Genomic DNA, 26,704 nt, shown 5'->3' on the forward strand with positions numbered 1-26,704 from the left:
CATAAGAGAAAATACACATTTTTGCTCGAGTTAAAGTTGAAACACCAACTTCAAGTAATTACCAAAGGTATATATAAAAATTTAAAGATTAAAACATGCAAGATTTTGCTTATTATTATTTTGCAAAAAGTTTTTAATTAACATAGTGTGTAAGAAACCAGTTTTCAAAAATTCAAGAGATGAAGTGACATAATGATTTGTAAGAAGCTTTCATATAAACTAAAACTAATAATTCCAGAGCAAAACTTTATCACGAGAATGTTTAAATTAAACATAACTGAAGACAGAGAGGAAAATAATTAAATGTCAAACAGTGTAAAAATGAACGACGTGGAAAAATATTCTCATGAATAATAAAATATAAAATGAGATGGGTTTTCTAAGATGAAAAACACTTATCGCACGGAAACTAAAATAATTTATCTTTCATAACACATAAAGATGTAAACTTAATCTTCCAAGAAAGTGGCATTCTTTATTTATTGCTCAGAGAGTTTATGAACTGAATATAATTGAGTGATTGATTTTATCTCTATATCCACAAGGCTTAATGAGGTATTCATCGGCTTTATTCCAAAATCTTTTAGAGTTATTTTACTCTAATTTCCATAAACGCGTTAATAGTTTATTATAATTTCTATTTTACTATTTTTCAGTAATACTGTTTTAAGTTAAAAAATAAAATGAGTCCATGGTATTAAAAGCGATAAAAGTTTTAAAATCACTTAAAAGGAAATGGTTAACTTCATAGTTATGGTGATATAAATGATAGAAAAATTTTGAAACTATAAAGATTTTAGAAAGTTTGAAAGTTTGGTTTAGTAAGTTCATCTATTACTTTATAGGAAAGTACATGTTTAAGAAAATGCGTAGGCTGCTTATCTCAGATTCGCTACCATGTTTATTCGAGGGTTTTCAAATTTATTTTTTTAAGCCTTTATTTTTATTTTTTAAGAATTTAAAGGTTTTGAAAAGAAATCTAAATGGACTAATGGACTTGATCATTTTTTTAATATTTTTCATTCGATAGTTTGCAACGGCTCATAGTAATTCTTAATCTATTTAAAAAAACGATTACCATTATAAAATTCGATAAAATGAACTTTGAGGTAAAATATCTACATAAATGCAAAATGAGTAGTCATTAATAAAGAAATAAAAATTTTTACCGTAGTTTTGTTATACGAAGAAAATTCTGGTAAAATTACCAAACTGACTGGTAATGACATTTCTAATAAAAAAAAACATCATTTTGGGTAATAAAACAAAAATTTATGGTATTTAAATTATTATTTTGTTATTTTTTTCGTTCATAGTGTTGGTTTACCAGAAATTCTGGTTTTCAAAATTATAGTGCTAAATACGACACATAAGTAAAAAGTGGAAAACTAAAAAGTAAATTTATCCGTTTAATTGTTTTTATTTCATGCTCTGTTGTACCTTGATAAAAGTACCAAATTTCACCAACTTCTATCACACGTAATAAAAACACATTTTGTAGTTAATTCACCAAAGTTTTTACCAAAGAACTTCGGTAAAAATTGCCATGCTCTTTGGGTGTTCCCATACAGCTGGAAACGCGGTAAATTTTACCATATTTTGGGAGTTTTGACCATACTTTTGTTCTCAGTGTACTAATATTAATTTTCTAAGCATTATTCAACAAAATAAAGTTTCAAAAGAAATATTATTACAATAAAACAGATTAAACTAAGTATTTTCTAAAATCTACCACAAAAAGTAAGTCTCAAAAACAAAAGAAAAAAAAAACAAAGTAAGAAGAAAATAGTTTTTACTAAATAAAAATTGAACATAAAAGCTATTTTGGTAAGGTTATCGTGGATTGACTAATCATTTAATCTAAATTTTCAAGCTATTTTAAATTATAATAATGTTTACATTTTTTTTTTTATAAATGCTAACAATCATGTTTTTTATATTGATTGCGAAAGAAACCGCATCAATAAATTTTCTTTCTAAATCATACAAAAATCATTTTTTCGTTCATAGCTATTAACAATCTTTTTTGAAAATATTTATTCTTCATGGTGATAAAACAGGCTAACAATCACGTGAAAAGGATAGTAATGTTTTTTATTTTTTCAAAGTTACTCAACAACAAACACTTTAATTAGTTTCCAATAACGGAAAGCAGCACACGAAACAATTAATCACGAGGATGAAGTAAATTTATTGATTAATGTTTTTAACAAAGTTTTTTGAAGGAGCATAAGTGTATTTTAGACTCGAGATTGAAGCAGAAAAAGATAGATTATTGTGGTATCAAAAAGAAAGGATCAATTTGGAGAAAAAAGTGCTTTTCTGAACTATTTGATGGTGGAAAAAATCTCTTAAAATATAAAGAAAATCATAGTTTTCTTATTCGATAGAACTTTGTAGATAAATATGATAATTTTTATGTTTATTCAAAGAAGTGGAAGAAAATTTTACGATATTCTGCAGAATTTTTTAAAATTATATTCCGCATAATCTATAACATTAAAAATTTAGAATAGATTGGTTGAATAATTACATAAATAAACATGCACACAACTTTTATTTTCATGATTTGAGATGAATATGAAAAAAAATATTCAAAGAATTGAATTCCAATTACAATTTGAATTATGATTTGTAAATTGAGATTTTTAAAAGCATACATATTGAAGAGTAAGACCGTAAAACAAAAAAATAAAGTAATATAAAATAAATTATTTGATATCATGTAACACTTAATCAGAATGTAGTAATTTAAGAACGTGCACACCATGTACCGTGCATTAAAAAAATAAATATCTGACCACCCTAAATAAGTTTTGATCTAATGATCAGATATTCACGTTCTAAGAGTCATTCTTAATGATTTGAGGGGATGACCTCAAATGTGTAAATTAAATAATCAAATACGCTGAAGAACATAGAATTATATAATTAATTTTAAACTTTATAGTATTTTATTTTATATAGCTATTTTCAATTATTCAATAGTATGCAATTCAATAGTATATTTTCAAATGAATAAAGGTATGTGACAAGAATCTGTTTTGGTTCAGGGGAATTGTCGACACAAATCAGCGTTTCATATTATATATAATAAACAATTATAATACATTTTTGTATTACATCTTGAATACTAACAATTTCTCACACTCAAAACAAAAACACATATATTAACGAAACAATACAATTTATATTTGAAATACTGACTATATTTGCTTTGATATCCATATATTTGATGGCATGGGTGAGTTTGTTTCCCATATTGTTACATACAAATTTTGTCCGAAAGTGATCCAAGCTACATGTAAATAAAAATTTTCCTCCCTTGTTTATTTTGTTTTCAAAATATTTTTGAGTAAAGGGCTTTCGAAGTATCAATTTTCCTTTTTTTACTAATTGCAAAGTTACAGGACCGAAAAAATTGAACTTCACTTGTTTAAGGCAAAGAATTTATCAAACTAAGAATTAATAATTTAACTTAATGGTTTATTAATTGTTTTAAATGAATTAATCATTTTAACAGTACATAACTAATTTCAGGTTTATAATTATTAATATGTACAGCAACTTTAAAAATGAGGGACTAGGCATAGATGTTCTTTCCCTCTCTGTACTATACGTCATTACTGTAGGAACAAACTTATTATTTCGCAATTCTATATGTCTTGATTTTCTTTCATTTTTCATCTCTATTTATATTTGAAAATCAAAAATAAACTTTTTAATTATAAAAACAAAAGAAAAATGGTGATTACAAATTTAAATTATCTAACTAGATAAAACCAGTGAAGATTTCGCCATCCATTAAGTTTTAAAAACACAAACAGCTCCAAATGACACGCTCGTAATAAAACATGACGCAGACAAGTCCTTTAACAATAGTTCTACAATTTATTATGCATTATTGAGAGCTTAATAGTAATTGGAAAGCGGAGATTAGAATACAATAAAAGGGAGAAAATTCAATACAATGAAATCTGCAAAATCAATTTACCGAAAAGCGATGAGGAATTTAAGCGATTTCTTTTATTGATGAAATAATGAATCTTTCTTCTATTTTTTCGTATTTTGACAATTAAACGCGGTGCTAGAAACAATGTTGAAAATGAACATAATAGAAAGAATAAAATAGTTAGAATCGTTCTTATTAAAGCTTAATGATAATTGCATTTACGAAGATAAGTTTTGTTTGACTAATCGCATTGTTTCTATTTTTAGATAAATTTAATGTCACGTTTAGTGCAATTTCTAATAGAATATCAATGCGATGCAATTTAAAGTAATTTTTTTATTAATTTATTTTAATTATTTTTTGATAAATTATTATTACTGTTTTCAGGTATAATTCATATGCTTACTTTTGAGTGTATAGGGTACTAATAATGCATGTTTTATTCATAGTTATATTTTATCGAAAAAAATAATAATTTTGGTAAAGGGAAATTTTATCTGCAAAAGCCTAAAATTAAAGATTGTGAAGGATGCATAATTTATTTTTCTAAAAACATAAGCGAAAAAGATATTTTAATCAGTTATTACACATTCTTCAAAAATGTATAGTATAGATAGGAATAAATTAGAATGGAAGCATATGCGTTTCTTTTCCTACCATCTGCTTAGTATTTTATGTATATTTTACTGAAAGACATTTTGCAACTAAATTGCATCTGTAGTTTTTAAATCATTTGTTATGATCAGAATTAAAATAATTAAAATGCAGAATTAAAAGAAATTGTGATAGCTAAAATGTTTAAAAACATTGCAATTGTCACACAAATTTAAACTATATTAATAAAATTTTTAATTAGTTTGCTCAGAGATTTATGAGCAAACGTTGAATTTTTTTTTATTTCACATAAAAAGAAACTTCTTCACGTTAAGAATTGCGCACAATTTTTCTATGATCTCTTCCATTACAAAGTGATGTTTTAAAAAACTCTCTCTGTATGAAAAAAAAGTCTGCATGAATGTTCGCAATAATTCAAGAACGGGAGCAGCGATTTGAATCGTATTATTTTCACAGTTAGCAAATCAAAGAGGGGGGGGGGGGTAGTAAACACTTGCCACTTTATGGTGGTGTGAAGTTCAGGCGTAATATCGAAATTACGAAACTTCATTGTTGAAAATAATTTTAACAGATTCAACGTTACTTAATATATTTTAGAAAAGGTTTGCTGATGGACTAGGCGTTTTTTTTCTTCTATAGATTGCGAAGTATTTTTGGAGCATTTAACAATAATTTCAATTTGTCTAATTTTAGTTGTTCTCGCGTGAGGTTAAAAAAATGTGTATTTCCTTTATTTTGACATGCGCTATCAAGGAAAAAATGTCTTTACAAAATGCTTTAACAGAAATAAAGGGAGACATGGACCCCGGAAGAGAAATATTTAATGGAAGCTCTCTTAATTCGTAGTTTAAATACCAAAGCAAAAAACTGTGCTAGAAGCAAATACGCAAGGTAACGTAAGTTAACAAAAAAGTAAGAAATACTGTATTTAGACGTCAGGGATAGTTTAAACATAGATTATTCAGCCGTGGGGGATTAGGGGATAGAGCGCTCGCCTCCTAATAAGATGAAGCGATTTCAAATCTCAGCGATGACTGGTGGAATTGAATGAGGAGCCTGCATGGTAATTTTTTATTATTTAAAATGAAACTTCAAACCTTTTTTATGACGATACACACCAATTTTAGTTCAGTGGGTTAACTAGTTATTTTATAATTAATCTTAGTGGCTGGGTGGCGCAGTTGGTTTGTCGTCGGCCTTCTGAGCCCAAGTCTGCGGGTCCAGACACTGGATTTTCGGGATGCAGAAAATCCTCAGCGGCCATGTCGTGTGATTATGCGGCATGTAAAAGATCCCTGGAGTGCCTTATTGCCTCTTGGCATTTCCGGCAAAATTAAATTCCTAGTGCACTTTAGCATCCAAATAGAGTCTCGGTGCTGCCATCTAGTGTGGCAGAAACTAGACGTCCAAATTAACATGACCAACAGTATCTCACCCATTGTGGTGGTCCTGAAAGAGTGGATACCACCTCTGGAGAAAGCACTAGATCTGCTCATCGGTAAGACCGATTGTGCAGCTCATTGGAAATAAAAAATAATTAATATTTAAAATTGATCACTTAGCCACGATCCCCAAAACTCAGTTTTCCCATCTCTGATGATGAACAATACGACTCCCATCTCCTTCTCATACACTGAAAATGCATTCCATCGCTCGTAGAACAATGATTAAATTTCTCAACAATAACTCCAAGCACTTACAGCAAGTATTGTTTTATATCAGTTAGTAATACTTTAATTTTATTAGAATGTTTTGCTTCTGATTAAGCTTCTCTGAAGGAATCATTCATTATGCTGAAATAAAATGTTTATGAAATGATTTTTTTTTTTAAATGCTTTTCTCTTTTTTTCATTTCTTTGAAATGAAAGGATTTTATTCTTAAGGAGTAATCGTGTACAGGTTATTCCTTTTTATGAATATTTTTTTTCCTTAAACGACCTATTTCGTTTCATTCTGCTTTAACTTAGTTATCTAAAACACACGTTCTTATGTTTTTTATTTTATTGAAATCGAAATTTTAGAGTTAAAAATAATAAATTTTATTTTTGTGTAGTTGGGTGGCGGAAAAATATAAAAAGAATTGAAATAAAAAAATGGAAGTGCTTAAAATCATTTGCATCTCTTCTAATAGCAATTAAATAAAATATTTTGGAGGTAAATAATGAGAAATAAGAGACATTTTGAAAGAGAGATTTTAAGCGTTATTTCCCTGAAAAGTTTCAATTTAAAATCTTATACATTTCCATTTCTTCTGTCTGAGATCAAACCAGCATGGAATTTTTAAAACAATTCATTCTCAAATATATAATTTTATTAAAAATTAACCAACATTAATAAAAAAAAAATAATGCTCTTCAAACGTTATTTAAAAAAAGGTATAAATTAGGACAGCAGTTTGAAACTTTTTTTTTGTCATTCATCAATTTATTTGTTGATTTTTTTTTATTTATTTATTTATTTTTTTGCCAAGGGCACCCACAAAAAGTTTCTCATAAGGGGAAGGAGAATTAAACCGGAGAAAAAAAACATTCCTCAAATTATAATAAAATCATGTTTTGAATTCGTTTCTGTAATTTTTGAAATTTTAAAAAACAATTTTTATAATTTATTCATTGTCACTAAAATAGCGAATTTTGAAGCAAATTTCACAATTTTAACAATATTTAAATTTGAAAAAAAGAAAATTAAAAAATCATACTTCATTTTAATTCTTGAAGAAAAAATAGTACTTTATTTGCATCACACTTAAAATTCGTTAACTTTTCTACACACACGCATAATAACAATTCACTATTATGTTTTTATAGTTTTTTTTCCTTCTTTTTTTGTAAATTTTGTATGAATTTTCCTTTTCGAAGTGCATCTTACAAACATATTTTAGCTAATAATGATGTAAAATTTTGAAATACAACTTCTGCGCCCAGTTTATTACTTTGAATAAATTCAATATTACGCACAAGAAAAATTATTACAAATAAATAATTATTTATTTTTTGAAGTTTTTCAGGAGAAAAACTTTTAAGAATAAAAAAAAAAAACTGAAAATGCATAAATAAGGGTTTAAGAATTATTTGAATCTCTAGTAAAGAACTAAATCTAAATCTTAAGTAATTCCATTTCCTATCAGGGACCATAAGGTGAAAAATTTTGAAGCAGTTCTTATTTCTAAATATAGGCCAGTTTACAAAATAGATATTTTTGAATAAAAAATATCAATTCTCAAAACCAAGTATCCTTCTCTCCCTGCATTATATCAAAAAGTTAACACAATTTTGGCAGGAATAAAAAATATTAAAATAAAACTCTTTTGTAAGCAACATCTATGACAAGTTTTGGCTAGTAGATTTGGACGTCATAAGTAATCCCCGCCTGTTTTTGAGTCACGTGATGTTAGTTTCGTGTTTAGCTAATTTGAAGTTATGATTTTAAAAATTTCAGGTTACTTTTGAACTAACTGATTTGATTTCCTAGAGTTATACGTTATGGACTATTCAAAATAATCAAGATTACACAATTACCCTACTCATGGATGCTCCTCATTCCGTACCCGGCTCGCACCGACCACAGTGCTGATGTAAAACATCCACAGTGGTAGACGCATCATGGGTTAGAGTCACCTTGCCGTTAGGCTAACCATGGGAGATTTTCGTAGCTTTCCTCTCAACGTTACCCAAATGCGAGTTAGTTTCATTAAAAAATCCAAAACTCCTCCACTTACGGCAAATTTCTTGTCTTCAGGCTCCTATTCAAAATTACAAGGCTATGGACCAAGGCTAAATTACATTGGTAGTTGTAAACCCAAAAGTTGGGTCGGCTGTTCAACGACTTTTATGAAATTTTTTTTAAGTGTTTACATTTGTTAATCACTAATACTAAAGCATTTTGTTACCTAATAATAATACTAATTAATTTTGACACCTTTTTATTCTTTATTATTCTTTAAATGAAAGTATCATAACATTTATAACATTCACTTTTCGGATTGAAAAATTATTTATTTATTTATGCAATTTTTTACGTAATATTTTACTTTAAAGTTTACTTTTCACTTTACTTTTATTTACACTTTATTTTAAATTTTATGCTTTATTTTAATTTATTATTTACATTTTGCTTTATTTTATTTTTCACCCTTTACATTACTTAGTACTTAACGCTTTAGTTTACTTTATATTTTCCGTTTTACTTTTGTATGCTTTAAGCAGTGTTTTTATATAGTACACTTTACTTGACTGGCTTTTATTAAACTTTTTAAAAGTAACAATAAAATATCTAAGAACAGGCATTGGTATGCACAATGCATTGAAAATTGACTGATGAATAATAGTTGAATATTACGAGGCCCGTGAAATCTCAATAATGTTAGATTTCTAGTTATTCTGCACTTAAACTCATACCGGTTCTTCGCCAAAATGGGCTTCAAGTATTGAATCAGCAATTCAATCATCTATAGAAATCAGTTGTAAAGACAGATTTTAAATTTTTAGTTGATATATATTCCTCATTTACTTAGTTTTTGCTGTTTACGTTTAGTCTTAGTGAAAAAATTTCCTACAAACACAATTCATTGGCTTTCAATAAGACCTTTCTATTGCTAACACAAAAGTAATTAACAAAAGCAAATGAGCACAGAGGCTTATATTGAATTGCTTTATTGTTATTTTGTTTTATTGTCCATCAAAATCACCATTGGATTAATTAGCACATTTGTTTTCTTTAAAATGTTTGCATTTGACGTACTGAACATTTTAACAACAACAAACTCACCATTTGTCAAATCTAAAAATTTCCGTATAGCAAAATGTAACGAGCATGTTAGTAGCAAAAACTAAATCCACTCTCATTTGAGCAATATGAGTTTATATTAATGTTTATTAACGTTGATATTTTCTGGAATTTCGATTGTATGATTCCATATCTTGAAATACTCGAAATTTTATTTATTTAAAAAAGTGAACCCGCTGATCATGATGGGCAGCTATTGCTTTAATAAAAATGAATTTTATAGTGGAGTTAATTATCGCAGTTTAAGCTTTAAAGAAGTAATATATATTTGGATTTTGAAATTATTTACAAGAATAATTATTTTCCTCACGAATGAATTAAAATAGTATAATGAAGTACAGTAACTATATATTGTTAAAAATGTGATAAATTTGTAACCTTCTACTAGAACTTGTATATTTGTATCATCTTTCCCAAAAGCGTTGGTTGCTGTACAGGAAAAGAGTGACGAATCTCTTCTGTCTGGTGATATCACAGTAAGTGTTGACGTTTTTCCATTTGGTGTAAGTTCGTTCTTGATGCTGTATCTGAAAAATTAAAAAGAGTACACAATTAATAATTAATCCTTAAATTCATTACACATACATCTAAATAATCATAAAAAATTAAAAAATTAATAGCTAATTCTAACAAAAACAAATATTGCAAGTTTTTCACAGATTTAGCACGCTATAAAAGTGGTTACGAAAAAAAGAAAAAACCTTAATAATTTAATAAATTTTAACATAAACTTCACATTATTTCGTAAGGAAATTATACCTGTATGAGTTCTACAAGATCTCTAAGCATTAAAGTAGTACTTTAAAAAAAGAATTTCTACGAGCTTTAATGTAAATTTAGTATGAGAGTTTACGGCCTACCAAAAGGGATAAGTACGGAAGAAACTTGCTTTATTACGGAAAATTTTGACTATAATGAGTTGGTCTTGAACAACACATCATGCAGAATAATCTGAATGTCTATAATTTTTGTTTTGATGTAATTAATTTTAAACTTCTAAAGTCATTTTTGCTTAACAATTTTCTATGACATAAATTCACTTGAGCGGACAGAAATTAAAAAAAAAATGGAACTATTGTAGTTTTATTAATTGAGTCGGTATATGTCATTCAGATTTGTGCATGCTTTTGTTGTTTTGATAAATAACGATTTATTGATTATTTACGTTTTTTAATCGTGTTCAAAGAATGGGTATCAAACCAGTAATGTAGGTAAGAAATAAAATATATTCATCCATTTTCCACAGAACTAACTTTTCACTATTTTAAATTAAGAGCAAACAATTTTTTTGTTTTGAATTGCCTAAAATAGTTGTAACGGAAAACCAATTGTAAGACAATTGTTACAGTTTTCAAGTAAATGGTTTTGTTTTAAGTCATATGAAGCAGAGCATTTTTATGTATCATAAAAGTATGCTTTCAGTATATTATTTAAGGAACGAAATGTGGTTGGTCTTAAAGCTTTTGACCACAGTTCCCCTGTCAATTGCTGTATTTGACCAGCGTTTTTATAGCATATTACACAGGCCTTGATTCTCATATCCATTTCCATAAACTACTGCTTGGAAATTTCAATGCTGAATTTTATTTTCTGAAATATAATTTATTAAATATAAAGGAAAAGAAGTAAAAAGTAGGAACATTAAGCTCATGCAATAAGAATTTATAAGATAGAAGATAATTATTTCAAATTATTTTCTTAACTTATGTATAAATTCAAATTACAATAAGTATTAATTTTCTGCGTGTCACAAAATTCATTCAGCTTTATTGAAATATTGTTTAATAATTAAATAAAATTGCGAAGAAAGAGGACTGAAGACAGAAAAATGACTCAATTACTTTTGAAGTTGTTTTTCCCATAAAAACTCTTTTCTTAAGATAAAAGTTTTCTGCCCGATTTCGAATTTGTTTGGACCTTGATTTAGACTGAACACAGATAAAGAAAAACAAAAGTATGTGGATAATTCATGAATAATTTAAAATTTTATAAATTCATCTTGAAATATTTGAGCACATTAAAGTTGCTTTAAGATTAGAGGGAAATGTTAAAATTTTTCCCAGAAACTACTTTTAAAATTTTTTCGATAGAGTTTCAGCATTGTAACTTTCATTATAGTATTTTTAACAATTTTCCAAAATATATTTTCGACTGTATTTTCAAAATATATTTTGATATTGAAACTTATTAAAATAGGAATATAAGATTTGCATTCCTTTCTCTTGTAAGAGACGAAATTTAAAAAGTTCCAATGCATTTATACCTTTCAAAACTTATCTTTAAACACAAAACATACATAAATTATTAATTATGAGCTTATTATGCATTGTGGAATTTATTTGAATTATCATTAGATCTTATAAGTTCAAATTTTTCTTTTAAAAAATACCTTTTCTTGTATATGTAATCCCACACATCATTTTCACATATTAAAATTATAAGCTAGAATTATTGATGTTATTTCCACTTGTGAGAGGTAAATTTTAAAAATTTGAATGAATTCATAACATTTCAAACTCATCTTGGATGACGAAACAAATATAACGCAATAATTACGAGCTTTTAGTGCATAGTGGTGTTTATTTATATTCTCATTAAATTTCAAATAATTGAAATATTTTTATAATAATTCCAATAGCAATTTCTAATAATTTTTAAAAAATGGCTCTTTTTGTATACATAGCATTTTCACACGCAATGTTATGACATTTTTTTTAAAAAACTCGAAACTAAGTTGAGTTATAGATGATATTTTTAAGTTAAGAATGTACAAAACCAATGAAAAATTAGTTTATTTAGGGGCTTATTTTGGGGACTGTTTAATGATAAAGTTATTAAGAATTCTGTGTAGCTCTTCGTTAACTTTTGATAAATTTATAAATTTTGTGATGGTCATTAATGAAATCAAAAGAAATTGCTTTTACATATTGAATAAGACTGAAAACTTAGATATAAAATATAAGTATTTTTTAAATTTTGGTGTTTTAAACTAGCTTTTTTTGTCATATAAACTAATATGATCTAAATTATTCATGATTCCTCTTTAGTTAAAACGATCAATGCTTGCCGTATGCTTGTAATATCATATGCTTGCTGATAATAATACAATATTGTCTTTTAGATGTGAATTAAGTATTTGAAAATTGGTTTAATAGAGACTGAGTCAAACGATGTATTAATTGATAAAAAATTAAACAAGAAACTAACATAATCATACACAGAAAGCCTTTAATTCGAAAAGAACGTGCAAGGGCTGTAACCATGATGAAAAAAAAATCAAATTATTGATTCATGATTCCTCTGTAGTAAAAACGATAAATGGCTTTAGAAATGATATGATAAAACTAATTAATTGCAAAGTGAGAATTGAAAAACAATGATTTTTGGTTTAATGTTATGTGATAATTCCATTTCAACCTTCTCTCTCTTAGTAATTTTTTACTCACTGCAAAAATATACACGTATAGGGGATAAAGGGAAATTTTTGCAGTAGTGACATAATGGATCCGTTGACTGAGTTTTCCGTTTCAATACTAATTTCGTTTTGATAGCTTATTCATAATTTTCTACATCTACAGCTCATAGTATATTTCTACAGCGCATAGTCAGAGTGCAATAGAGTAACTTGTTGATAAGTAGTTTCTAGTTCAGACAACTTACAGATGGATTAAAACTGAAATACTGAAATTGCAGAAACGCAGTGAAGGTGCTCCTCAGAATTCAACTCTTGTAATTACAACCTATTCTGTATAACATAAGGATGCTTATAAGATAATTGTTTCAGCAGGGCCTCTAACACTAAAACATAGAATCAACACTCCAATGCATTCGAATAATCTCTGATTCAAATACAATTCGAACATTACGCAGAGGTGTGTTGTAATTTTATAACATTTTAATGAATAATATTTATATTATTACTAATAGTATTTGCAATTCAAAATCTAAAAATTTATTAAAATAAAGTATATAGTTGACAATTTTTTAAAACTAGGTATTAAAGCAAATAAATTATTAAAAATTTTAAATTTAAGACTTTATATTTTGGTTTTTTTAATATAAATAATAAATAGAAATATAATCATTTTTATACTATAATTGTGAAATATTTAATCATTTATGATTTATATGTCGATGATATTACAAGTTCAGTAATCAACCCAACTAAGTTCTTGCAGATTATTTTCTATCAAATAAGAATGCTTTAAAGGTACAAGTATCAACAAAACATTTACAACTACATTAGACAATCAGCTCTAATAGATTATTCTCCTTTATATAAGACTACTTTAGAGGAAAATGTATTAAAATAAAGTTTATAGTTTATAATTTTTTTAAATTTTTTAAAATACAAATTAATTATTAAGAATTTTAAATATAAGACTTTATATATTTTTTTTTTTAATATAAGTTATAAATAAAAATTTAACTATTTTTATACTATTATTGGGAAACTTTGTAATCATTTATGATTTATATGTTGATAACATTAAGAGTTATCTACTTAACCCAACTCAGTTCTTGAAGATTATTCTCTATCATATTAGAATGCTTTAAAGGTACTTGTTTCAACAAGGCATCTACAACTACATTAAACAATTAGCTCTAATAGATTATTTTCTATCATATAAGACTGGTTTATATGTTTAGCAAGATATCTACAACTATATTAAATAATCAACTCTTTTAGATTATTATCGATTATATGAGAATGCTTAAGAGGCATAGGCTTCAACAAGACATCGATTAGTATGTCAATTAATCAGCTCTCCAAGACTTCTTCAAAGTTTAGTTCAGTATTATTTTATATTAATGAATAATATTGAGTTCATTACTGATAATAATGAAACGAAAATTATAATTATTTCCTAACAGTTTAAGTTTTTTTAAAATAAATATTGACTTTTGACTTTAATGTCAGATAAAGTAATTTTTAAAAAGTTAATCAAATGTTTGCTCCTAAAACTATATGCAAAGAAACAATTTAATTGACAATACAGCACATATTCTATAATCACTTTTTTAATAAAGAAATGTTTATTTTTGGTTTATAATCTTAGAACAAATGCATAGCAGGGAGTTTGTCGAGAAAATTTATTGACGATTAATGTAGAAAATTATTTTTTAAAATTAATAATGATTTTGGATAGTGCAAAACTAAAGTGGTTGCAAATTTCAATAAAAAAGAGAAACGCCTCTTCAAAAACAAAGCAAAATAGATCAAATATTTACACGAATATTAATTTTTGCTTCAAAAGATATATTCAGATCAACAAACGTAAAAGGGAATCAAAGTTATTATTTTTATCATTATTTTTAAGGAAACAAATTTCATCTCTGTATCCGATGTCAGATAATTCCGCTATATATTGTTTTACATGATTTTCACTAAATGTTTAATTCATTAACATTTAGTTAAAAATCATGTAAAACATGATTTTTAACTAAACGTTAATTAATAAGTAGTAAAGGTTAATGAATGCGAAATTCATAACATCTAATTGGTGTTTTTTAATAAATATACTTAGTTTATTTAAAAATGAATTTATTTAAGAATGAATTCCTTTTTGATATTAGAGCTTCAAATATTATTTCAATAAAAAAATTAAAATCATTAAAAAAAAGATAAAATCTTTAGTGAACTTAAAAAAGAAACATCAATTTGATTTTACAATTTTTCAATTTAACGTAAAATAAGTTATCCTTAAAAATAAAAATTTATTTCGTGAACATTAAAATCTATTGCATTTAATTATCTTCAAATAAACTTTTAAATTCATTTACTTAATCTTCTTCTACATATTATCCTATTGTAAGTATTCTTTAAAACACTTGATTCCTTAAATAAACTTTAAAAACCATTAAAATTAAAATATAGAAAAACACGAAAAGTTAAAAATAGTCACTTTATCATATAATTTAATGATAAATTAAGCTTAATTTATCATCATCAAAACAACTTTTCAGAAATAATTTCTGAAAACATTAAAAAATATTTATTTGCATTCTAAATGTATTCAAATGCATTAGTCTACTTAGTATTCACGTTATCTGTTTGCTCTTTAAGTTTCATTTTAATAATCATATTTTATAAATATTTTAAATTGCAATTATATTTATTCGATAAAATTCTAAATCTTTACTTAAATTAAATTTCTAATTACTTTAGTGCTCATAGAAAGTTAATTTCGAATGAAACAGAGTTTGTGCATTTATTCCTTGCTTGAAAAGATTTGATTATATATTTTGACTATATATATATATATATATTGCATAACTGATTCAATTATAAATTTTCTAATGTTAAATAAAGTATAGAATTTATTAAATTTATACCTTCATAACTTTTATTTGTTTTTTAAATTTTGTACGAAATTAAAATTGGTAATATCTCCTTCAATGTAATTTACCTGAAAAATATTAATTGCCAATATATGAGAAGAATTTTTTATTCTAAACATATTTCATAATAATACACTATTACAATATAAGTTTCAAGACTTCATAATATATTTCAAGACTTAAAAACAAACTGCTATTCGGCACTATTGGCTTACAATATTTCCTATCAGAAAAACCTTTTGTAATATTCTTTGGCATGCATTATTTTTATATTTTGAAAAACATTATCTAATGCAAAAAGCATATTCAGATTTAAGTATTATATTTTTCTGATATTATCTTATGGGAACTCAGCGACTAAGAAGAAAATAAAACTGTTTAAATTTTAACGATAAGTTAGTATTAACTCTGCTTTTAATATATTGTTCATTCTAAATATTTTTTGTACTAATTTTTAAAAAAAAAAATTGCCGCAATATTTAATAAGACAATATCATAACTTCTGACTATAGAAATATAATAGATGTCTTAGAACTGAAGAAAATAAAGTAATATTAAAACAACAGAATCTGTTATGGAAAATAATATAATAAAAAAACCCATCGAATAAGACTTTTTATAATTTTTTAAAAGTAAATAAAGTAAATAAGCTCGAATAATCTCTATTCAAATGTCAAAAAAAAAATCTATTAAAAAAGATTTTTTTAAGAACAATGAAAAAGGAAGAAAGTATACGTTGAATTATTTTTAAGCCTCAGACCTTAATGGTATTGGGGATTGAAGACATTTTTACTGGAATTTTTATGCTCAAGATTTATTAAAAAATATGAAAAATAGTTCAAAGGAAATTAAAAATAGATTGTTAATTGAAAAAATCAAGAAAGGGAAACAGCTGCTTTTACATCTTTTTTAAAATGGCTCAATTTTGGATCGTTTTTCTAAGACACTAATGATAATAATGCAACTAAAACTATTTTTGTTAATTTTTTTTAAACATGCTTAGGTCATTTTCATTTAAATTTCAGAAATTTGAATATTGAAATTGAAATTTGAAATTTAAGATTTTTTCTCAAGAAATTACGTATCGATGAGAAATAAGCAAACATAATAACGTCTCTAAGTTAAAATTTTTTTTTATTAGAATTAAGTGTCTGAAAATCTGTTTAATATAGACTGATTCAAACGATATATTAAAGGACAAAAAATTTTATTAAACAAAAAACTAACATAATTATACACAAAAAAGCCTTTATTTAAGATAAAACATGCAAGGGCAGTTACCGTGATGTCAAACGAATCACAGATAAGTAAACATCGTCTTAAATTGTTCATAAGGCAAGTCGAATTTCATTAAAAAACATTTTGATAGGAACAGGTTGGATAATTTATTTGTGAAGTAGAAGTTTCGCTTACTTGTTTGTGAGTTTACCATTTGTGAAACTTGTGCCGTAAGCATTTTAAATAAAAGAGAATCAAGTGTTTTTGTCGTCTCATGCAGAAAATTTCTTTTAATTGCAATGTGATTCGTTAAAGACGATGACAAATTTTTTGATGGAATGAGACCATAAGTTAATATTGCGATGCTATTTAGTAACAAAGTGCTGAGATATGGATCCATATATAATAGTAAGCGTACATAGTAAATTTTGCTGATATAAAAAGAAAAAAATCTACTAAATTGTTAATTAATGAAGTTTTAGTATACTATTTATGTGCAGATTTGATCGACTGCATCAAAAATCTGCAAAGCTATATTTTTGTTTTCATTTCATTAACACAATGTTAATGGAATGAAATAAAATACCGTTTTAAGAACACTCTGGATTTGTCCGTAAAATTTTTTTTTCTTAAAATCCATTAAAACGATTTTTATTTTTTTATTTATTTTTACCGAACAAAATCTTTTTACCGTAAAATATTATAACGTAACTTTTACAGTAATATTTAGTTAATTAGAGTCCTTCAGTGATTTCACAGAAAAATTATTAATGCAAAAACTGCGGTACATCAGTGTTTTTGTTCCGTAAGATGTCCCAGTAAAAATGGATTTTCCGATAAAATGGGTACCGTATTTTGATACGGAAATTTTTAGAGTGAAGTAAACCAACGTTTGTTTCCACTTGTTTAGAGAATATTGGAAAAATCAGAATTATTATTGTATGTCCTTTTTAGTCTAATTTAGATAAAAAATACTTTTATTCAAGTTTTTACTCGTAAAGTAGCAAATATTTTTTATTCGCAACGGAATTGTGAAATATATTCTCCAATCGGGATGGTTTAGAACTATTGGCAATCATACTTAGAGAAAGAAAAATCCGGCGAATTACCGTAGAAAAATGTTGTTTAATAAACCGAAATCTACATTACTTTAACTATTTATTTGATAATTTTTCCGTTCATATTGAAACGGTTTACCGGAAATTGTGGTTTCAAATCTTACAGTTCGTATTATCACGCATTTTGTGAAAAATACAAAACAGAAAGGCAAATTTGACAAAAGAAATCAGTTTTATGCCATGCTCTAAGGTATCATGAAAAAATTACTAAATTTTTCCTTATTTTAAATCTTATTATTTATTAAAAAATTATATTTTATTGTTTATTTTTGAAAATCATTACCCAAGAGGTTTGGAGAAAATGATAGAGCTTTTTGGTACTCTGAAGGAGTTAGAAACATAGTTATTTTACCATATTCTGGTAGTTTTGACCATACTTTTTTTCTCAGTGTATCTTATCTTAATTTTAAACTGCCTCACTCTTATTGGTATTTGTGCACATTGCTTTACAACTATACAAAAATCTTGCTTCCTAATGAAAGACATTTGAAGCAATGTATGAAAAAACATAAGCCTATAATACTTATAGCTTATATACAAGTAAAATAAAATTTAAAATTATATAAAATTTGAAATTGAACTTAAAAGAGCTACGCAAATAACATTTATGTTATTCAAATATAAAGGAATAGCATGTTTTTAGGTTAAAAAAATCTTATTTGAAATGTAGATAATTTTACCTTGTATCAGAATTAGAATTCAGAACAACTTTATCTTTGTACCATTCAATTGTTATTGGTTTTTCTCCAAACGCTTCACACTGGACGCTTAATGAAGAATCTTTTGAGACACGGTGCACTCGAAATGGCGTTTTGAAGTGCGCAGCAACTGGAAATAATTTCTTAGTTAAAATCTAAAGCATCAAACAAAAATTTAAAGAAATAATTAAAAATAAATAATAATTAAAAAATAATAACAAGAAAATTTTAATAAGAAAAATCTAACAATTAGATATCAAAAACTAAGAAATCATAATATTATTTGCTATAAAAGTAATTGTATAACAATTATAAACGTGATTTAACAATGTTAACAGTTAAGTTACAACTGAGTGCTAACTATATTGTACCCTTTACATTTATAAACATGGCACATTTATAAAGCATTTATTTTCTGAAATATATGGTTTGAGAGGGTAAACTTAGATTATAAATTTAGAATGGTCAATTGTGTAACATCTAAATAATTTTTAAGTGCTCATTGTAATTTTGTAAAAATAAATCATTTCAGACATTAAATCAAAGTGAATGATAAAATTTTATAGGATATTAGTATTAAATACACATATATCTAGCATATACTCGGATTTTCTGTGGTGTTATTGTAAGTTAATTTCTTAATTTCCCATTATATACCCATAATTGTAGTTTTTTATTACCTGAACAAATCGATATTAAATTTTGATTCTTAGAAAAGTCTCTGCTTGAACTGGAATATTTCTTACAATCTTACAATAAAAATTAATATTTGTTTCAAAAATGATATGCTCTTTGTTATGAATGTCAGTTTTCAAAACTTAAGTATATACTTTAATGATGACTAAATTTTGTAATAATTTAACGAATTATATAATTACAATTTTAGACATATTTCAATCATCAAAAATTTGAAATTTGTTCATTGTTTTCAGAAAAAATGTATCTTAAAATCAAAATAAATGGCACGATTTTAAAGAAACGCATAAGGAAGAATTTTTTATTTAATAAAAATATCGATCTGTACAGTGTACGATCTGTACAACATCTGTGATGTTGGTGGAAAATAAAAGCAAGTTGTACTCATTGTTTCATACAATTTCAGTCATTTTTTCTCCAAAAGAAAATCGACATTCGATTCTCCTTTCAGAGAAAAAATATATCTCTCGTGAGAGGTATGAAACCTTATCTTAAAGAAACGCAGTAGTAGAAAATATTCATGTTTATAAAATTATTGGTTTTGATGTGCCAATTTGTGAAATTAATTCCTTAATAGCCCATGCATAGTTACAAAAGTTAGCTTTAACCCCCTTCATTCCAAACAAAATCGGCATAGCCATTTAAAAAAACATTTGTATCGGAAAATATAATTAAAGGAAAAATAATGAAATGCAGCAAATCATCCTAGTTCGTAAAATTGAATAAAAATTTATACATAATTTTATCAATGAAATCAAACATTTAGTACAGATATTTAAAAAAATAACTTCAATCAGTATCCAACTTTATAATCGCAACGTTAGAAAAGTTTTCTTTACCTATTTAATTTCTAATTGCTTTGGACTGCTTTTTTTGTTGAATTTAGTACAGTTACAACAGTACTTAATGTAAGTAAGTACAACTAAGACATTCTTACTCGGAAAAGAATAAGGAAAACAAATAAATAGTCATTTTTAATATTCTTACGAAAAAATTACTTTTTTAATTAATGCATATTGCAATTATGTAACTTATAATAAAAAACGTTTTAAAATATACTTATATGATTCGATTATTTCCAATAAACATTTGTAACAATAAGTATGATTTTTCGTCAAGAAATTATATTGTGATACAATAAAATTTTGAATGTTATTAAAACACACTTGCTTACGTATTTAAAATTCAAGATCATCTAACAATTTAGCGTAAAATACATTACAAGAATAATGGTTTGGAAAAACCGAATTTTAAAGTAAAAGAAGTCTTCTTCATTGACAATTTCCTCGAAATATACTGAAGAAATATGATGATATCAAACTTATTATACATTTTTTCCACATTTTTCATAGCTCCAAATGGTTTTTATGTCAAACAAGTAAATTTAACAAAAGAATTTAATTTTAGAAAATGTCAACAAAATGAAAATAATAAGTGAAAAATAATAATAGCGTATGAAGTTATTCTAAAATAGATTATTTTCTTTTCAATTTACAGCAGAGCACATTCGATTATCTTTAGCTCCAACTTCCGTCATACATAAATGCTCAGCAAGAGGGTCGATAAACGGTTTTAAAAGATGCCAAGTTTTCAAAAAGCGATGAAGCACAACTTTCACCCGGATGAATTTTTCATGCTGAAGACCCTTTTTATTATTATTTTTTTTTACTTACCGCCTTCTATTGGGTTGTTGGAAGATAGGAATTTTGAATAAGAAGCGTCAGATAAAAAGGGTTGCTCTGTGCAGACCCCCGGAAATTCTGTCAAGCTCGTAGCTTGACACAATAGGGGATCGCGGTTCAAGGAAATATACATTTTTTTCACCTAACTGAAAAATATCCCAAAGGGAGCTTTAAAGTCAAATTCTCCCCAAATAATTCATATCAACTTCACTTTGCGAACATTGGAAATTTTTAAAGTGCATTTCTTACATCTAAATTTGTGAAGAGAGGGATATCGAAATTGAATTCCTTGAAAAAGCGCGTTTTTATTGTTTTAAACTTGGTTTTTTGTTTTGTACTTTTTTGCAATTGGTAATCGTAAAACGTATATTTTCGTCGTGTTAGAAATTTATGCATCTTTTATTTTATAGCGAAGATCTTTTGAAAAATTAATTTTCAGGCAAAGTTGAAAATGTGAAATAAGAATTGGGAATTAAGTTAACTTTCTTTGAGAGAAAGATTACATAAAATAATGAAAACCTTTACTTCTCCAAAATATTCTGAATTGTGATATTTGTGCATTTTCATTAGATTACTTTTTTTATTTAGAAGAATAATACAAAATATCAAAGTAGTTTTGGTAATATATATATATTTGGAATTAATAATCAAAATATATGGAGACAAATGGAATACACCACTAATATGTGTTTATGTTTAAACTTTAATTTAAATTACCATCTGATACAACTATTTCAAAGAGAGCTTTTGTGATTATGAGTTGCCATATTTATCAGCATAATCATGGTTGATTTTAAAGAGCATTTATTATCTGATTTTTATACATTTATGCTGTTTATTTTTTAAAATTTATAATGATTAGTAAAACTGAAGTTTATGTATACCACAAGGGTAGCTAAATTTTTAAGAAAGCTAAGAAATAAAGTACACTGTAAAAATGGATATTCAAATTTCATGAAATTCGTTTTTGACGAATCCGTTTTATGCTATATGCTCCAAACAAACATTTTATCAAAGTGACAAAATAGCTATCGTCACTTATCCGAGGAAACGAAATTTGTAAATAGCAAAGAAATATTTCGCCACTCTCTTTGTTCAAAAACAAATGTAGAGTTTAATGTGCCTAACTTCTCTAACAATCATTTCATCGTGGTCACCATATAACTGAGTAAATGTCACCTTAATAACACAAGAAAGATAAATGGAACAAAGAACAATTATACGCACACCCGAAACGCGATTTGAATCCAGGATCTTCCTATGCTGAGGGCAACTCCTTGACCTCCAAACATACTAGCCGTCTTATTGCGTCTATTTCTTTTCGATCGCCTAGTCTTATCCCACTTCAGTCATTCTGTTTAGCAGTCTCCCAAAATGGACTACGATGAGTTGAGTAGCATTTTCGTCATATATTTGAGAGTTCCCATTTCGTCACTAATCACGTGATTTCGTCATTAAAAAAAATTAAAAATTTATCTCACGTAGAGTTCATTGCTTTTCAAAATAGTAAATCGGATCGGATTGTACATAATGTAAGTTATTTCGTATTAACTGGTAAGACTTATTATATTAGATACCTAGTTAAACTTTTTGTTTAAACTACTTACATTTTAATTTAAAAAAAACAGTTAAATTTTTGATTCATTTCACCTCGCTTTTGTGTGTTTTTCTTTGAATGAACCCTGTCTATTAAGTCAGTAACATTGCAAATGCTAATCCATGTTAACCGAATTTCCTCTTACTCTATTATCTCAAATGTTGTTGAAGCATTTATTGTAAGATATTTAATCAATAAATCAGTAATGTATGCGTATAATTATATTACCTAGGATCGGTTGAATATTCCTGAAAACCATAATTATAATCTGATTAATTAAGGTCATAATTATTATATTTTCTATCATATATTTTTCAGTCATTTTCTATTTTTTTAGACTTAATACTGTTTTTTAGTGTAGATATTTTACTGAGTAGTGGATTAAGTGCAGATATTTTACTGATATTATTAAAAAATACACGAAATAAAACATGAAGAAAAAATGAAACATAAGCTGGTTTATTCTAGGATTACGGAATACAACCTGGATTAAGGAATTATTTTTTACGTTTAAATTTTATTTCATTGCTTGTAGCACTTTATCATAATGGAGAATAATGAGTATTTTACTGCATTGAAAACATGTTTTGCTCAATGGATCTGTTGTAAAGAATAGGAATAATAAAGAAAGGTAAAAAACAAAAATTAATTATTTTCCGTGTTTCAAAGAGAAGTTTGCTTTAGGAATACGCAGACAAAATATAGGAATAAAATGGTTACTATGCGAAAATTAAGCTTGTATTTAAATTGGATGGTTGCGCTAAAAAACTGTTCTTACGTTTTTACTTTATTTTTTAATTTGCCAAACATTTTTAAGTGTTTTTTGCTTGTATCTCCAACCAGGCAAATCTGCAACTTAATTCAAGCAAGTTCGTTTCTTAAATAAGAAATTTTTTTAATTATTAATGAATAATTATTCGTTCGACTAATAGAACATTTTTGACAATTGCAAATATTTTTAATAATTTTTAGACAGTCCATATGCTTTAATTTTTAAAGGTAACAAAAAATATTAAAGTTAAATGGGAAAAAAATATTCGGTTTCAAAAAATATAAAAGTTTAATAAAAATTCAATAGACATTAAATTATGCAACTTTAAATAAACGTCTTCTTTTTAGCACAATATTTTAATCATTAAAAATATGTAATAAAATTCTTTATTTATAAAGGGTTTTTTTATAAATTAATTTTGTTTTTAATTATTAAAACAGCTTGAAAATATTTAGGATTCAGGTTTAGTACAAAATACTGTAATTTTATCATTCATGTTTTTGCTGTTAAAGCAAGAAGTTTAACTTATATTAAAACATTTTTAGTATAATAGTTAACATTCTTTAGCCAACATGATCACCTTACTCAAACTATCAATATATCTAATACCAAGTTCATTACTCACTACATTTTCTATTTTCCACTTTCACGTTAACCAGGATTCAGTTAAAATAAAAGAATAAACTTCAGAAATTGTTTAGCGATAAAAGTAAAATAAAATACAGCCTGGAATTGAAATTTCGTTATTGAATATAAACTTTGGTGAACTATTTTTCCATAAATTCAGAATCTGATGCTTCAAGTCTGAGATTAGATGCATAATAAATGTTTTTGATTCTCTTTCAATTTGAATGAGATATAAAACAACAGAAATGTTAGCTAAATTCTAAATCTCAATGGAATTTGAAAATAGCAGTTTCATTTTCATTGAAAATTTAAATAATAGGGATTTATTTTTATTTGTTTTGAGCTGCATATCTAGATATATTGTAATTTATTTGATTAATAGAAAGTTATTTCATATTTTGATACAAATTTAATATAATATGAAAGAAAATGCTGCAAATAAAATGATTCATGCTTTAAAAATGTTTTTTTTTGTCAAAGTTTATAAATCATAGTTTAAATTTAAATATAGTTAATTTAACTATTAATAATTAATCATTAATCATTGTTTTCCATTTTTGAAAAAATTAAATTAATTTGGGAAAAGAAGAAATGTAATTTATTTTTCTATGCTATATATTATTATTTACATTATATTTATGCTGTATTTTTAATTACAAAATAAGATTTTCCCAAAAAAATAGAAATTATAGAAAATAGGAATAATAGAAATTAATTAACAATATTAAAATAGGAAGAATAGAAATTTAACACTAAAATATACATAATGTTAAAATTTTATCTTCGCTCACAATGCACTTCCTTACCGAATGAATCATTGCCTAATTAGGAAAAAAATTTTATTTTATACAGTGAAATTTCTATTCTTTGGATTATAGAGATTATATGTATTTAATTACTTTGCTTCTCTTTTGCTTCGATGGCTCAGTGGTTAAGGAACTGGGCTGTGGTTAGGGCACGTATTGAAGTCCAACCAGCTTCTGATGGATGGGTACCAGCTTGTATGGGAAGTAAAGTCGGCCTATGCGCATTGCTGACATTTTGCCATAATCATGCCGTTTGTCAAGAAATTGTGGAGATTTATCCTCCATGAACCCCCTGGACCATAGATGGTTGTTGCGGGAATGTTTTAATTTTTCCTTAATTTATAATTCCTTATTTTTAGTGAAATGCCCTTCCTCGAAATTTCTGAATATTACACAGTATGGCTGAAATAATAACTATGGTTTTAATAATTTAAAACAGCTTTACCCATACTTTTTTTGACATGGATCCTTAAATGATCAATTGATCAATTGTTTTCCGGTGGAAACCAGACTTTATAACGAAAGTATATAAAATATTTGCTATAAAGAAAGTATATTAAATATATTAAAGTACATAAATATTTGTTTTTCTAAGGTGGATTTTTAACAGATGCATTTCGTTTTAGCAAATATTATGGCACAGAGTGCATAAGCTCAGTAGAAGATGAATTAAAAAATAATAGTAGGAAGTCACTACAATTAATAATAAGTCTTAAATGTTCTAATTGACTTGAACAACAAAACTTTTTTAAGTATTCTAGCATTCTGATTAATGTTTCATTAAAATGTTAACTCGATTGTATAAGCTCTGAGACATTAGAAGCAAAGAACGAAAGGAATATCAAAATTTAAACTAAATTAGACACAGATTGCTTCGTTGTCCACATTTAAAAATTAATAGTTACCTTTTTAAACAAATATAATGATAAACATCAACTAAAAAAGTTGTTGAGCAAAAAAAATAATATGAAGATGTTAAAATATCAAGTCTTAATTGATTCATAAGTGTCAACTTGAGCGTGAAAAGCAAAACTATCCTAGCATTTTAGGTAATATTTTGTTAAAATGTTAACTTGATAGTATAAGCGCTAAGACTTTATAAGTGAAGAATATTTGTAACACAAAAATTTAAATTTAATTACACATGGATCGTTTTTTCTCTCTCCACATTTTAAGGCTTGATGGATACCTTTTTAAAAAATATTATGACGCACATTTTTTAAAAAAGCTGTTGTGTAAAAAATAACAGAATGAAATCATTAAAAATTTAAGTCCTAAATGTTCTGATTGAATTATAGGAGCCAACTTGAGCGTAAAAACGAAATTATCTTAAGTATTTTAGATAATATTTAGTTAAAATATTAGCTTGATTGTATAAGTTCAAAAACATTGGGTGTAAATAATGCACATAACACAAAAATTTAAGCTAAATTGCACATGAATCGTTTCTTTCTTCACATTTAAAACTCAATGGGTATCTTCTTAAAAAAATATGAAGACGCAGCTCAAATAAAAAATACTGTTGTGTAAAAAATTAATAGTAGGAAACCATTAGAAAATCAAGTTCTAAATGTTCTCATTGAGTTGTAAAAGTTAACTTGAGTGAACAACTAATTAATCTTCAGCGATTTCTTTTGGAGAATACATTTGCAGGAAGATATCTGTATTAGAAAGAATCCAAGCGAGGGTAATAAAAAGTCTGAGAACACAAAAAAAAAATTCTGTGCCTAATGTTAACGACCTAATCATTCGGATTACAATTCCATCAAATAGTCATTAAGTGTAAGCTTTGGAAT

The 26,704-nt window shown here is 26.0% G+C and overlaps 1 protein-coding gene across 1 annotated transcript in view; it reads right to left on the reverse strand.

The window, feature by feature from the left end:
• LOC122271584 (cell adhesion molecule Dscam1) overlaps nt 1-26,704 on the reverse strand; it is a 445,844-nt gene that overhangs the window by 106,624 nt on the left and 312,516 nt on the right. Inside the window, exons 12-13 of the mRNA XM_071184629.2 lie at nt 18,711-18,858; nt 9,731-9,879 (exon numbers count right to left, since the gene is read on the reverse strand). Of these exons, the coding sequence (XP_071040730.2) occupies nt 9,731-9,879; nt 18,711-18,858 (297 nt within the window). The remainder of the gene's footprint in view (nt 1-9,730; nt 9,880-18,710; nt 18,859-26,704) is intronic.

Source organism: Parasteatoda tepidariorum, chromosome 10 (assembly GCF_982258835.1).
Source record: "Parasteatoda tepidariorum strain Cologne lab strain chromosome 10, Ptep-v5.0, whole genome shotgun sequence".
NCBI lineage: Eukaryota > Metazoa > Arthropoda > Arachnida > Araneae > Theridiidae > Parasteatoda > Parasteatoda tepidariorum.